This window comes from Malurus melanocephalus, unplaced genomic scaffold, assembly GCF_030028575.1.
Source record: "Malurus melanocephalus ecotype Western Australia unplaced genomic scaffold, MMel_1.1 scaffold_15, whole genome shotgun sequence".
NCBI classification, from domain to species: Eukaryota; Metazoa; Chordata; class Aves; order Passeriformes; family Maluridae; genus Malurus; species Malurus melanocephalus.
The window spans coordinates 4,157,381-4,170,613 of NW_026623247.1; the positions used below are offsets into that span (position 1 = coordinate 4,157,381).

At 35.6% G+C, this 13,233-nt stretch overlaps 1 protein-coding gene across 1 annotated transcript in view; it reads right to left on the reverse strand.

Moving 5' to 3' along the window:
* The window catches only part of ADAMTS19 (ADAM metallopeptidase with thrombospondin type 1 motif 19), a 118,687-nt gene that overhangs the window by 30,984 nt on the left and 74,470 nt on the right, over positions 1 to 13,233 (reverse strand). Inside the window, exons 11-16 of the mRNA XM_057385142.1 lie at positions 10,892 to 10,993; positions 8,087 to 8,217; positions 6,634 to 6,803; positions 3,445 to 3,572; positions 2,590 to 2,710; positions 556 to 636 (exon numbers count right to left, since the gene is read on the reverse strand). Coding sequence (XP_057241125.1) covers positions 556 to 636; positions 2,590 to 2,710; positions 3,445 to 3,572; positions 6,634 to 6,803; positions 8,087 to 8,217; positions 10,892 to 10,993 — 733 coding nt within the window. The remainder of the gene's footprint in view (positions 1 to 555; positions 637 to 2,589; positions 2,711 to 3,444; positions 3,573 to 6,633; positions 6,804 to 8,086; positions 8,218 to 10,891; positions 10,994 to 13,233) is intronic.

Sequence of the window (13,233 nt, forward strand, 5' to 3'; positions counted from 1 at the left end):
TATATAACTTAATCTATAAAAGACAATTTCACTTAAATGGAAAAACTAAAAGAAAAAAACACTGTGATTAAGTTTATCTACTGAAGATTTAGACAATTCAAAATAATGCAAAGAAATACTTTTCTGCTTTGGCAGTCTAATTTTAGAACTTCTGTTTGACTTTGTTAGTGAACTTCTATACATTGTCCAATGTGTGTTTCGTTGTTGACTGAGCACCGATTATTTCATGCTTGAGCTTAAAATTCTTTTCAGTAATTTTAAAGTGCTTTYCATATGAAACACTGAAATTGTGCAAGTACGCACAGAAGTTCTTAAAATAAACTAAATGCAGTATTTGAAATACTCTCTAAACAAGATGAGATGAAAGATCAAAAGAAGACCTACATGAAAATGGTTCTACAAAAATTCTTTCTTTTCTTGAGACAAGTTCTTCACATATATGTTTTTCTACTCAAGAGTTTTGTTCAATCAAAAAAGCATGTTTAGCTTTTCAGTGTTGAGCAAAACAGGACATTAACTAAAATAAAACAGGACTAAAACACATGTATTRTTTACCTAAATAGCTGTGAGCTGGTTTTTCTTCCACAACTTTAATTCTCCTTGCTCCTGCAGGTATCACCAAAGCTTCCACATAACCTAGACACAAGACCATATGTACCAAGTTAAACAGAAATATAGAAAAGCATAGAAAAGTACAACTTGTGCTTTTTCTCATTTCTTTTCTCCTATTTTACTTATTAAATGTAACAAGTTATAATTTATATAGCAGTAYCTTGAATATTCTTGCAAAATTGAAAAAAACTATGAAACTTTGCATGGTATGTAATAGATAATAATTAAAATTTATATATAAAATTAAAAGAGTACAGCACRGTAAAACATAACAAGAATTTTTGAGGCTGGGAGATTGGGGCTGGAGCAGGTGAAGTTATCTCTGGCCAAGTAGTTCAGTGTCATCATGATTACCAGATGACCATAAAAGAATTCCAACTTCACTCAGCATGTAAAGACAAATGGTATGGCACTAAAACCTAAGCTTCCTCCCACCGCTTGGTTTTTGGTTTGTTTCATATATTTTTTGCTTCATCTTCCTCTTGATTTAACATATTCAAACCCTGTTATGACAGGCTTTGGTTTTGAGATCTATTTATTAATTATTTGTTTCAAATTGAGATTGCTTTCCWGTGACGTGGGACTGAGAGAGGATGCTGAAAAATTTGCTTTAAAGACAATGCAGGTGGAAAACAATATGCAGGCTGCTGTAATAAACAAACCCAAATTTTAGATGACGCAGGTGATCTTCACAAAGGGAAGAATATACCAATCATTTATTATGTGTAGCTAAATGATATTCTACAGCAAAATACTTAGCATTTACAACACTTCTTCAATAATCCTGAAATGGGAATATGAAAGCAGGTAATAACGCCTAATAGCACTTTCTAAGTATTGCTTACAGCTTCTTGAGAAGGAAAGCAACTTACACAGGAGTTTAGATGGCAATACCACAACACTGAGGATTGACACAGCACCCTGAAAAAACTTGAAAGTGGGTGGGTATTTATATTAGAACAGAAGAGAGCTGATATAATGTGATTTTATTAGCAGGAGTCTATTTTGCTGGATTTTTATATCTYGCAGTTCTCCAGACTCATCTGGGGTTTGGGATTCTTGCTTTGCCTTGCATTCAGTTTCGGAGGGGCAGACACTAATTTTCTCCTCTCGCCTAAAGTACCATACTTCAGTCTAAAATGCACTGAATTCCCTTATTTTTCAAAGATAGGCTCTCTGCCTCTTATTGCAGTATTTTCTGATGTGATTTATTTACTACCTTTAAATTCTGCACATTTTCTACTTAAGAAACTGAAAGTATAATGACAAAAAAATGCTAAAAGTAGCCAGTCAAATGCTRTTTCAAAGAAAAGACTTGTATATGTTGTGCATGGTGCACATTATTAGGATTCCAATTCTCTACTGTGTCAATGTTATTGCACTGGAACCACTCAGTTATTCCCATTCACAGGACAGATCACAGCACTATTTGGAAAACTCATGTTCATTCTGCAACAGAAAATCTATGGGCTCTTAGGCTATGTTATAATTAGTATAAAACAAAAGTAATGAAGAGCTATTAGACTAATTCACTTATTTGACTTTAAGATCTGTCAATACCTGGCTTAGTTTAATAACATTACTCTAGGTAACAGATCATACTTTGGATATTTATTTCTAAGAATATTCAATGAATCTAAACACTAAAAAAACCTCCAATTCCTCTATTTCCTATAAATATAAATCAAATTTCTCATATTCCTTAAAAATCAGGCTCTTGTATGAAAGACTGTAACTTAATGAAAGATATGWCCTTCATTTTGCAACTGAAACACTGTACAATAATTTTACAAAAATAATTAAAACACTCATGCACACTTATCTTCAATGTCTTACTATCTTAAAAAAGTTAGCTCTGAAGTCCTTTCGAGGATCTGTCCAATTTTAAGAAATACGGCTTTTTTAATTTCCCCGTGCTCAAAGTAATCTACAAACCACTGGTTCCCTTAGTATTTGAAATAAACAAACAGGCATTACCTGCTCCTCTGGTATGGTTAAAATCCCCTTTAATAACTTTGCACGACTTTCCATTACCATTGCATATACCACAATGATCTTCACGAGCCAGAGATCCTAATATACCATCACAGCCAAATTTCTGTGGAAGAAAATAAAAGCTATTTAGACAGAGGCCACGTCTTTCATACAGTTGCCTGAGCATCAGGCATCTCGCCCAGCTGCAAGATGTCTAGCCAACCTGACCCAGCCCTGCTCCAAAGGAGGGTTGCACTAGCTCACATGCAGAGATCTGTCCTGCAGAGAACTCCCCTGGGACTTTATGCAGATGGCTGCGTTCACTCTTCCTGCCTGGTTGGCTAACTTTACCAGCTCTCTCCAACCCACTGTGCCACACAAGCCCCACAGTGCTCAGTGACTGCTCAGTCTCTCCTGCTTTCTACTCAAAATACGGCTCTTTGCTATGCTCACAAAGGTAAAGTGCTGTTAATGGCAGCCTAAGATCTTATTCTGAAAAGAAAATAAACAGATCTAGGACATGTAAATATAAATTGTATCCGTGTTTTGCTAAAAAGCATTCACTTTAAAACAAAGTTTATTCAAGGACCTCCACATTATTATGTTAGATACATTGCTATGAGTTAGTATCAGAGGTAGCTTGATATGGTGGTGCATCCCACCCCCTCCTTTCCAGGCTGCTATTGGTGTGTGTGATCTGACTTTATGTGCAATCTCAAGCATTGGTTCATGACACTTGACAACAACAATAAAATTAATACATGCTGGCCTAATATGAAATAAAAGCCTCTTAAAGTCTAACATAAATGTATTCTTGGTGTGTGCTTCTATTTTCAGATAGAAAGAAGTAATTCATACCTGGCATCTACCRTCTGCACAGACATCTAGACCGTGCTGGCCACAGGAAGTCCCATCTATCACCTTTTCTGTTAGAAGAACAGGTTGATCCTTTCCAGCTGGTGAACAGAATAAGGCACATGGCTTTTCTGTAGCAGCAATGGACAGAAAWACACACAAGAAGAAGGGAATTTTAGAAACACAGAATTATCAACACTACTGTTAAAACTGATAGCTACTTATCTGTGTGGCATGTATCTACGTTAGCATAAGAAGTTATTTTAGATACAGAGAAAAAATGAAAGATTTTTATCTATTTCTTAGGTGTTTGAATAACTTGGGCCTTTTCTTCCTACAGCACATTGTTGCTATAAACTTGGCCTACACAGTACTCATGTCATGCTCATTGTTGCAATTAAGAATATACGCATTACAGCTGTTGGAATATTTTGGTTGTAATCTATACTTTCATTCTCCTATATTTTTGGCAGATCATAAATATTGGTCAAAAAAGAAACTTAACACTTTCCAGACTTCCTAACTACGCAGGTCAAGGAGAAAAAAAAATGAAGCAACTGACATACCCTGGGAAGAAAATATATGAATTTACAAAATCCACATAAAAAAAAAAAACAAGAAAAGAGCATAAACCCGCTGGAAACATTCTTTCTAACATCTTTATGAAGTCCAAGCCATTTTCTCCTMCATTTCTAAAACATTCTGCAAATMACTTATAATTATGAAAAAGCATAAAAATGTAGTAAAATCCTATTTATTCATGTATTGCTAATGGCCTCATTTATAAACAATTAATTTTATTTCATCCCTGTRAAACTAATAGCAAGTAACAGAAACTAAATCTCTTCTAGGTGGTCAACTGTGTACAAAATAACAGGATTTTTTCATACCTTTGTTCACAAATGTACTGACTTAGAACTTCYTCCTAAATCTGTTGCAGATTTTTGAAAGGATAAAGTCAATCCTGAACCTGAAACTGATTTCTCTTGGACACRATCTATGCCACTCTGACTTCATACTGACTTAGATTCCTGGAGTGCTTTTTTATTAGTAAATTAAACAGTTCCAGGAAACATTCAGGGGCACTGGAATTCTACTGTCTATACAGCTGAACTGTAAAACAGTCTATGCCACATTTTTTTGCATGTGCTAACTAGTACTAGCTCAGTCTAGACTGGAAATTACCATCTGCAAAGGACTGTTTTCAAAAAAGTAGTTTTAGCATACAAAAGAGTAGAAAAGTACAGACAGAGGACTTTTGTGCCAGCTGACTTACACAACGGAGTGGTCTGGGCACATTTAAATTACTAAAATTAACAGAGCCTCAGGGTTTCACTAGAGGACCGGTACAAACAGATGTGATCTCTTCTGCCAACATGTGAAGCTAGTCAGACACAAGCCTTCTCCAGCTAAGAAGCTGCCTGAGTTTGTGCCCTCTGCATTCCTGTTATACTCCTTAAAYGGTAACCTCAATGTTCCCTGGGGGCTTTGAGCATGGATCAGCATTTTTTAAAGGAATATGCAATTGATGACCTAAACATTATTTTAAAGRCACTGAACTCAAAGAGACAGCAACTAAACAACACTAGACAACATCAACAGAGTATAGGAGATCTCATTCAAATATAGCAACTATTTTGGACATGGTGCATAGTTAGTGTCCACTAAGAGAGCAAACAATTAAAGATTTGGAAAAAATCTATATTGGAATACTGAAATTCTTTGGCCAGTATCCACTTTTGTYTCTCCTGACGGTAAGATCACTCTTACAAAGTCAGATGAATGCAACAATCTATACTCGTTAACACAGGACAGGAGAGTTGTCAAGATTTTTACATCTGTATGTAATCCAATTATTCAAAGTCAAACTTAAATATTTAAATCCTTTAGGATATAAACCATGTGTCCCTGAGCTAAAATTAAATTCAGTAAAACAAAACTGACTTGATAAGTACCCACGTAGAAGTTAGAGAGAATGTTTCTTACAATGAAATGAGCTAACATAAAGGCCTAAGGAAAACAGCATCACAAGCTTTCATTCTGACACCTTGAGAAAAGTCTCAGAAGAAAGAAAACAACCTTCTTTAGTAAGGCATATATTATATGTTGATAGCAAAACCAACAAAAAGCAGCAATAGCTGCAAATAGCAAAAAGCCTTCTATGCTTTTTAATGGGTTCTGACAAATTGTTTCAGSAGTTAAAACAAGTTACAGTAATAAACTATTAAAAATTTGGTAACACACACTTACAGTAGTCCTGTGTCATTCTAGGATTTTCTTTATTACAGGCTGCTATGAATTGGGTTATTTCTCAAGTCAACTGATATGGGTTTTTTTTGTTGTGATTTTTTCTTTGTATGTTTTAATGTAAATAAATTTAACCACAAAAACTTACAGAAAATTCAGTGAGATGACACCTATTGTTCACATTTCTAGCAAGAAGGAATTCGTTTTCTAGTCACTGAAGTTTTGCACCAACATTGTTGTTGCAGATAACATAAATTTGATTGTACTAAACTCCCATTTGAGCATTTTCCTAATGATAAGGAATGAAAGCAAGTTTGTTGCATGGAAGCATGCATACAGTATGMCAGAACTTTGCATGCAATAGCTGTTAGCATTTATAAAAAATCTTACCTAAATGTACATATTACACACAGATATATAGTACATATTACACACAGATTGCTGCCAAAATCAAGCACTGTATGTGAAATACATCACAATATGATGTATGCGAAATACATCACAATGTTAAGATAGAAGCTCTCTCCTTCCTCAGAAACAGAGGCTCACAATATCTTAGTTGTCTTTTTGGCTTTGTAGGTAAAAAATCTAACTGATATATGCATGTTCAATTATAGAGCATTACTCCAGAAAGCTATATTTCTGAGTAATTTTATACTAAAATTCTGATTAAGTTGGAAAAAGCTGAAACTTGGTTTTCATTCAAATGCATTTATTACACATCAAGAAGGACAAATTCAAAAGGAATAAAAGACAACAGATTCTAAAGCATACGGAAGTACCACTAAGTCCTGTATATGAAATTAAAATAGCTTGCCAAAAATACTGGGCTTGAGGCTTGTTTGTTTGCTGTAGTTTTAACCATACCTTTCTTAACCAACAACATCAAAAAGATATGAGCCATACAAGCAGATGATAAGAACAAGGCAGGTGGTTTATACTTACCATCATCAATGACAGCTTGCCATTGATGCACGTGCTTCTGGTATGAGGATCTGACACTGAAAGCTTGGCACTGCCAGTCCCTAAAGGCAGGCACACCAGCAGGACAAGAAGGATTTTCACACACCCTGTATTGCATTGTGGGCCCATGACACTCTCCTTCAAGGCCTGAACTAGAAAAGATGGCATAAATACAACCCTTTACTGTTGGCAATATTTTGTCAAACTTACATATAGTTTATTTATGCTAGGCACAAATTCAAACTAGCAGATTTTTTGTTGACACTTAACATGAAAAGATCACCCAGAAAATATCGAAGTCATGAAACAAAACATGTTTGCCTTCTCTTTGCACTGGTTACATTACATGAAAGGAGTGATGGTTGCTAAGACATAATTTATGCTTAGCCCCAAGGAAACACTAGGACTAGTAGGAGTGCTCAGCAAGGAGAACCCCAGCTGCAGTTTTGATGGAGTTGAGATGATTTTTCTCTRTCTAGGCTGAGCCAAAGAGGCTACTGAAAGGAAGCAACATCTGCAGATTTGCTACTTTTTCTACAAGTGTGGTGTTACGGGGTTCAGACAAATGCTTTCTTTCTTTTTGGTCACTCCAGTTGTGCTTGCAGGTCTTAATGAATAAATGCAAAAGAGGAGTGAACTGCAGAAACTGGAGCTAATTAACTGGAACCTTGCCTGGAAAAATGAATTAATGAGAGTTAAATTAAGACATCTTTAAATTCTAGGAACAGCTTTAAGGCATACAGCTGAAAGTGATGTTTAGGTGGCGTGAACTATGAAAGCATTCTGTATATCTAAATTCCTGTTAAGTAGTTTTGTATATCCATATCCACTTTTTCCTCAACATTATTTATGCAGATTTATCTTTTAAAATCTTTTTTTGGGTCATTCTGCCCCAAAATCTGCTATACTGTCTTCCATGATTCTTCATTTCCCCCTTTTGTTGTACTATTTTTTTATCTCCAATGGCATAAGGTTTTCATTTCACAAGACAGGGAATCCAAACTCTGTTTCCATAGAGTCTATCTAAAAGTCTGTGAAACTGCTAGAAAGACCTTTTTATAAAACTTTCAAATCCTTAGTTCTTCAGATGATACACAGAAGCCTTCTCTAGTTAAAAAATTTGAAAAGTAGAATTACACACTATCTGCAAGTCAGAAATTAGGAGTTTAAGTTTCTGTTACTTCTTCAGGTGAAGCTTAAAAAGGAAGTTTTATTCTCCTGTTGTCTAGATTCTTGGCAGAAACAGGAAAGATAAAAAACAGGGTTGCCATGCAACAAAAAACCTGAAATACCTATGCTTCTAAGTGTTTTCCAATATTCATAAAGAATTAATTGCTTAGGGAAAGGCTACTAAATCTTCACGGATTCCTGTAGTCATGCCAATTCTGTTCAGGAATTCTGATGAACAGCAATGTAAACCTGAATGCATTTTTACCCAGGGCATTTGCGCTGTCGACTGCTGATTCCAGTGTTGCAAGTACGGCTACAAGTGCTCCAGGCGCTCCACTCCCCCTCCATGTGCTCCGCAAAAGAGGTCCGATTGATACAATCTCCAGCTTTACACCACTAGAGGAAAATTCATCTCTTAGGTAGACAACTCAAGGCATTTTCAAGACAACTCACTTCTCCACAAGCACATAGGAAGCACAATATAAACATTTGGTGCAATACATACATAGTTCTCATATCAGTCTGATGTATTTTTGCCTAGTGTTCTTCAAAGCTATTTATCTGTGGTAGTAAATGCAACAGCCGGAGACCTTCCTCTGGTTAAGTGGCCAAAGAGCAGGTTCAATTCCTGTCCTCAACCTCAAAAGGTTCATTTCCAATAAGGGATGCCTCCTAGAAATGGTATCCAGACTATGCTGTCTCCCTTCAGCCAAGACTGGGCACTGCCTAAGAAAGCATTTTGGGGTCCAGCCCAAACCTATTACAGGGATCATTGTCCAGCTGAACTGCACAGATGATCACAGCACAGCATCCAGGCCTGTTTTCAGGACTTGTTTTTTTCAGCATGACAGTTCCACCAGCAGGAACCCTGATTATCCAGTGACAATTTCAATAGAAAGATATATTACAAGTAATAGAGAAAATGAGATTTTATTCACAACTTGTATTCAAAGATAAGATGGAAGCTTCAAAAAGCTGSTGTTGAGAAAGTCAAGAGAATTTCTTGCATTTATTTAAATAGTAATAATAAACTCAATGATCTTGTATGCATGTATTATTTCCCAGGACAACTGCAATTTCTCACTCAAAAATTATCCAATCACTACTGTTGTGCTCTGCAACTTATGTCCGTATCTTGTACAAAGTATCATAAACACTGCAGAAATTAGTGTTTTGTGGAATTATACCAGCTTCATATCCGTCCATGTATTATGAAGTAGAGGCATTTCCAAACCTTAACAATTGCATGATTCTGTGATTCAGCAATAGCAAAACAGTGAGGCTACAAATAGATAATGAATAGTTAATGTCACAAACATCAGTAATCTAACTAATTTCTTTTTGCATTCGGAACTGTTGGTGAATTATTGTCATCAATGGATACAGTCAGAAATAAGTCTCATATTTCTAGCAAAATAAAAAGTGTCACTAATGCAGTCAATAAAGACTTTTGTTTCTTTTAGAACACACTTCTATAACTTTCAGTCTCTGTGCTAAATCCTTATCTGGTAACCTTTTCCACTGACAGTTTCAAACTGGTCTTCACTGATCAAACAATCTTAATTTTCTCTCTTAAATCATGATCACATTACAAATTTTGAAAACACTTCATGTCGGATGGCTTTTTCTTTATATTAGATTTACAGCCAGAAACTATAAATTTTGTAATGTTCCTGGACATTTCAAGCCAAAAATGCTCATAGTTATTTAAAGGTACTGCCCCAGGTAAAATATGGACTTTTCTATAGACGTATCATCTGCCCTMTGTGGAGTGCTTATAAATCCTTAACTTAAACCTAAACGAAGTTGGACAGGTTTTGCAAATGACATTTCCATCACTTCCTAAGATCCTAAGAGGAGCAYAAGAGAAACAATACTTCATCTCCACAATTCCACTAAAACACCCAAAGCCAGTGACCTGAAGCTCATCTTGGACAGATAATAAAGTAAACAAGAAGAATAATTCTTTCTCAYCCCTTGGGATGTTTTAGTGATGTCTGCTTAGTTTTTTACTGCTATAGATAAGGTATATCTGTAGCCTGGCTCAATGAGCCGTTTTAATTACAATCAATAATTCTGGGTAATTCTTTGTAAGAGGTTCTGCTTTCTTATTCCATAGCATGGGCAGGCCAGACACAATGCAAAAAAAATGTGATCTCAAACAAAAGACATCCGTTACCTTCCAGAGATTTATTCCAGACAGTATCAGCTAAACATGTATCAGCATTAAAATATCAAAGCTATTGTCATTACTTTAGAGATAGGAACAGAAATACAAGATGGTTTTCCTTTAGCATGAAAGATTATATTATCTGAACATTTTATCGTAGTTGATTGATTTGATTTTAGAAGAAAGATGAGAGTCCTGGTGAATGTAGTATGACTCAAACAGCAAATCACTCCTGTGGGAAACTGCTGGCAGCACAATACCATGAAAATCCCAAGATATATGCATGCTCTTTCTCTGTTATCTATTTGAAGTTACTTATGTTCATTTACAGATATATAGAAGGATAAAAGATGATTTGAATTGGAAAGTTCTTTAATTTCATGTAAGTCTGACTTGGGTGACCATTTAATTAGTCTGTGATGGCATGCTTTTAATGGCATTTGTCATTCTTTTACATTCACTGACATTATAAATATTTCTTGATAAAACATGTCTTGAAAAGTTTTAACACCAATCTATTTCTAGAGACTATTTCTAAATCTTAAATCATAGCCCAGAACTCTTTGAAAGTTTGAGTTTCTATTTAGAGTTAGAAGAGCAATAATTCCATTCTATTCATAAACATGATACAAAATGAGAACGAATTTAAAATAAAATAGCATAAATATTGAAACATCTGTCTTTTTGGCTAACCTTTTTTTTTCAATTCACCAGTTTTAGGGAAATGTTCTTTCTTCATATCTATAATAAAATATCACATATAATACATTCAACTGTACACTGTTTATTTTTATGATAATTGAGGCAAGCAGGAACTTCAAAGAAGTGTAAAGACCTATTAGTTTCCTTGACTGTTAGATGTTCATTTTAATTGATAGTGTTTTTTCACCAGAGGCATACCTTTCCAGTGTCACAGTCTGTTCCATCCATTGGTGGATCCAGTTTAGTTTTGCATTCCTTCTCRCTTTCCACCTTACACCACAAACCAGTGCAAATGACATGCTGCAAACCAAAGAAAGATTAGGCACAAAATCTGTCAYGCAAAATTACTTTCTGCATGCAGACCACTAATGTTGCCATAATGTTATCAGTTTGATGGTACTGAAGCACATTTAAAGACACATTAAACACGCAAAAAAACCCAAGTGGATGGAGTCTGCTTTGACTTTTACTGATCATGCCTCTCTAGGACTTCCAGATCCCTCTWGTTGGTACCATCCCAATGACTGCTGCTACCATGCTCTTCCAATGATTCATAAGTCCTCCATAATTCATTTATTACTCTAGGAAAAAAAAAATTACAAAGGCCATTGAACCTGATCTCCACAAAGAAGCTGCAAAGTAATCTAACAAATGAAGTATTTTTGCTAGAAAGAAGAGAAGGGAGATGACAGGAGTGCAAGCCAGTAGTGAATTTTAGAGATGGAAAGAAAAGCTGCTCATTCTGTCCCTCTGAAGTATCAGAACAAAAGAGTTTTTACTTTTTTCCACAAGTAAGCACAGTCTTGTAGGATGCTGGCTCACATTTCCCTGAATTTTCTTGGCGGCTTTCCCTATTTTTCTCTAAAAGACCTCCTTCTCCCATGGTTTTTAGTCACGACTTCATTCTCCTCCTGTCTGTTCGCCCCTTACCAATAAACCATGAAGAAGTGAAGAGAGCTCATGTGCGGCTGAACTGGGGCCTGAATATTATTGCATATGCACAGTGATTCTCCACAATAYGTGCATCACCCAAAGAGCAGCAAGAAGGATCAGGAGAGGGGGATGGGTTGCAAGGAGGATGAAAGATAAAGAACAGCTGGGATTTTTTAGATCAGGGTTGCAAAAGACCTGCTTTTTCTGAGTGAAATGATCTGTTATATTGGTACACCCAGTAAGAGTCTCTGTGCCTTTTACACTAAACATGAAAAACGTGTGATAAATCTTATGCTACCTTGAAAAATGACTAAAAGCAGACAAAACGTAATTCAAGAAAGATTTTGTGTGAACCAAGGAACAGGGCAGYTCCAAAGGGAATCTTGCACATGTAAAAATGTCTTTAACATCAGTTATCAAAAAAAGTCATTGTAGAGGTCTGAAGCACTTTACAGAAACGAGAGACAGAATGGCAGCAGTCAGACTCACTCGTGATTCATCCTGTAACAGTTTTTCGCAGAAGCTGAGCTAACAAGACAACAACCAGCTCATGCATGATTCCAAAAAGCAGTTACAGAAGTCCTATCCTTCTCCTGGGTAATTTCAGTAAGCATTTTTAAAGTAACAAACTGCAATTCTGTTTTTGTTCATTGTTTTTTAAACAATGTAGACGATGACAACAGTATTGAGATAGAGTATCAGTTGTTCATAACAAAGGGCTTCAATACCAATTATGAAATGAGCGACATACTATTGGAACTACTCCACAAAATACATGTTAATTTAATGCTCCTAATTAATTTTTTTTCATATCTTTCAATCTCCATTGATGAATGACTACAATGGTGGAAAAGCCATCCAGATTTATTCAAGTTTTCAAAAAATAGAGTAAAATTTTCTTATGTGTCATCACATTTTTAAGTACATTATCCTTTTTCTGTCCTATATACTTCATTCTTATGCTTAACTGCACTTGCATATGATTGCAAAATGACTTACAACAAAAGGTTCTTCACAAATCAAGAAACAACTTTTTTAGATATAGAGAAGCAAGTAATATTTTCAGGGTCTGGGGAATTTGGGTACCTAAGCACAGAGACATACTTGAGCTGTGTAAACTAAATCAAGTAAATCAAATCACGATACTTCGCTTGCCAATATGCATTGTATACATCTGCGTGTTTCTACAAATACTTGTATACCACCTCCCACAAGCCTAACTTCCYCAGATAGAAAGTGCTAGCAGCTTAAAGTGTACTGCATTGTAAAAACACTCTCCTCACCAATCGTTAAAATAAACATTCAATATTAGTATAGCATTTCATCGTCAACTTTAATACTCCCCAAACCCAAGAAAAAGCAGGTACGGAATTACTAAAATTGGTGCATTACTTTTTAGTATTTTTTCTGGTCTTTTCATCTCAGTCAAATCACAAATAGATTCTTTAGCTACTGTTCAGACACCATTTCTGTTGCAGAGGTACGAGGCATGGGCATTACTGCCAGCATTTAACTTTTGATATTTAAGGATTTCTGTGTAACGCTGGGGAAAGACTATGATCCCAATGTGGATTTTTCATTAGCAACTAGCAGTGAAGATCAGGACT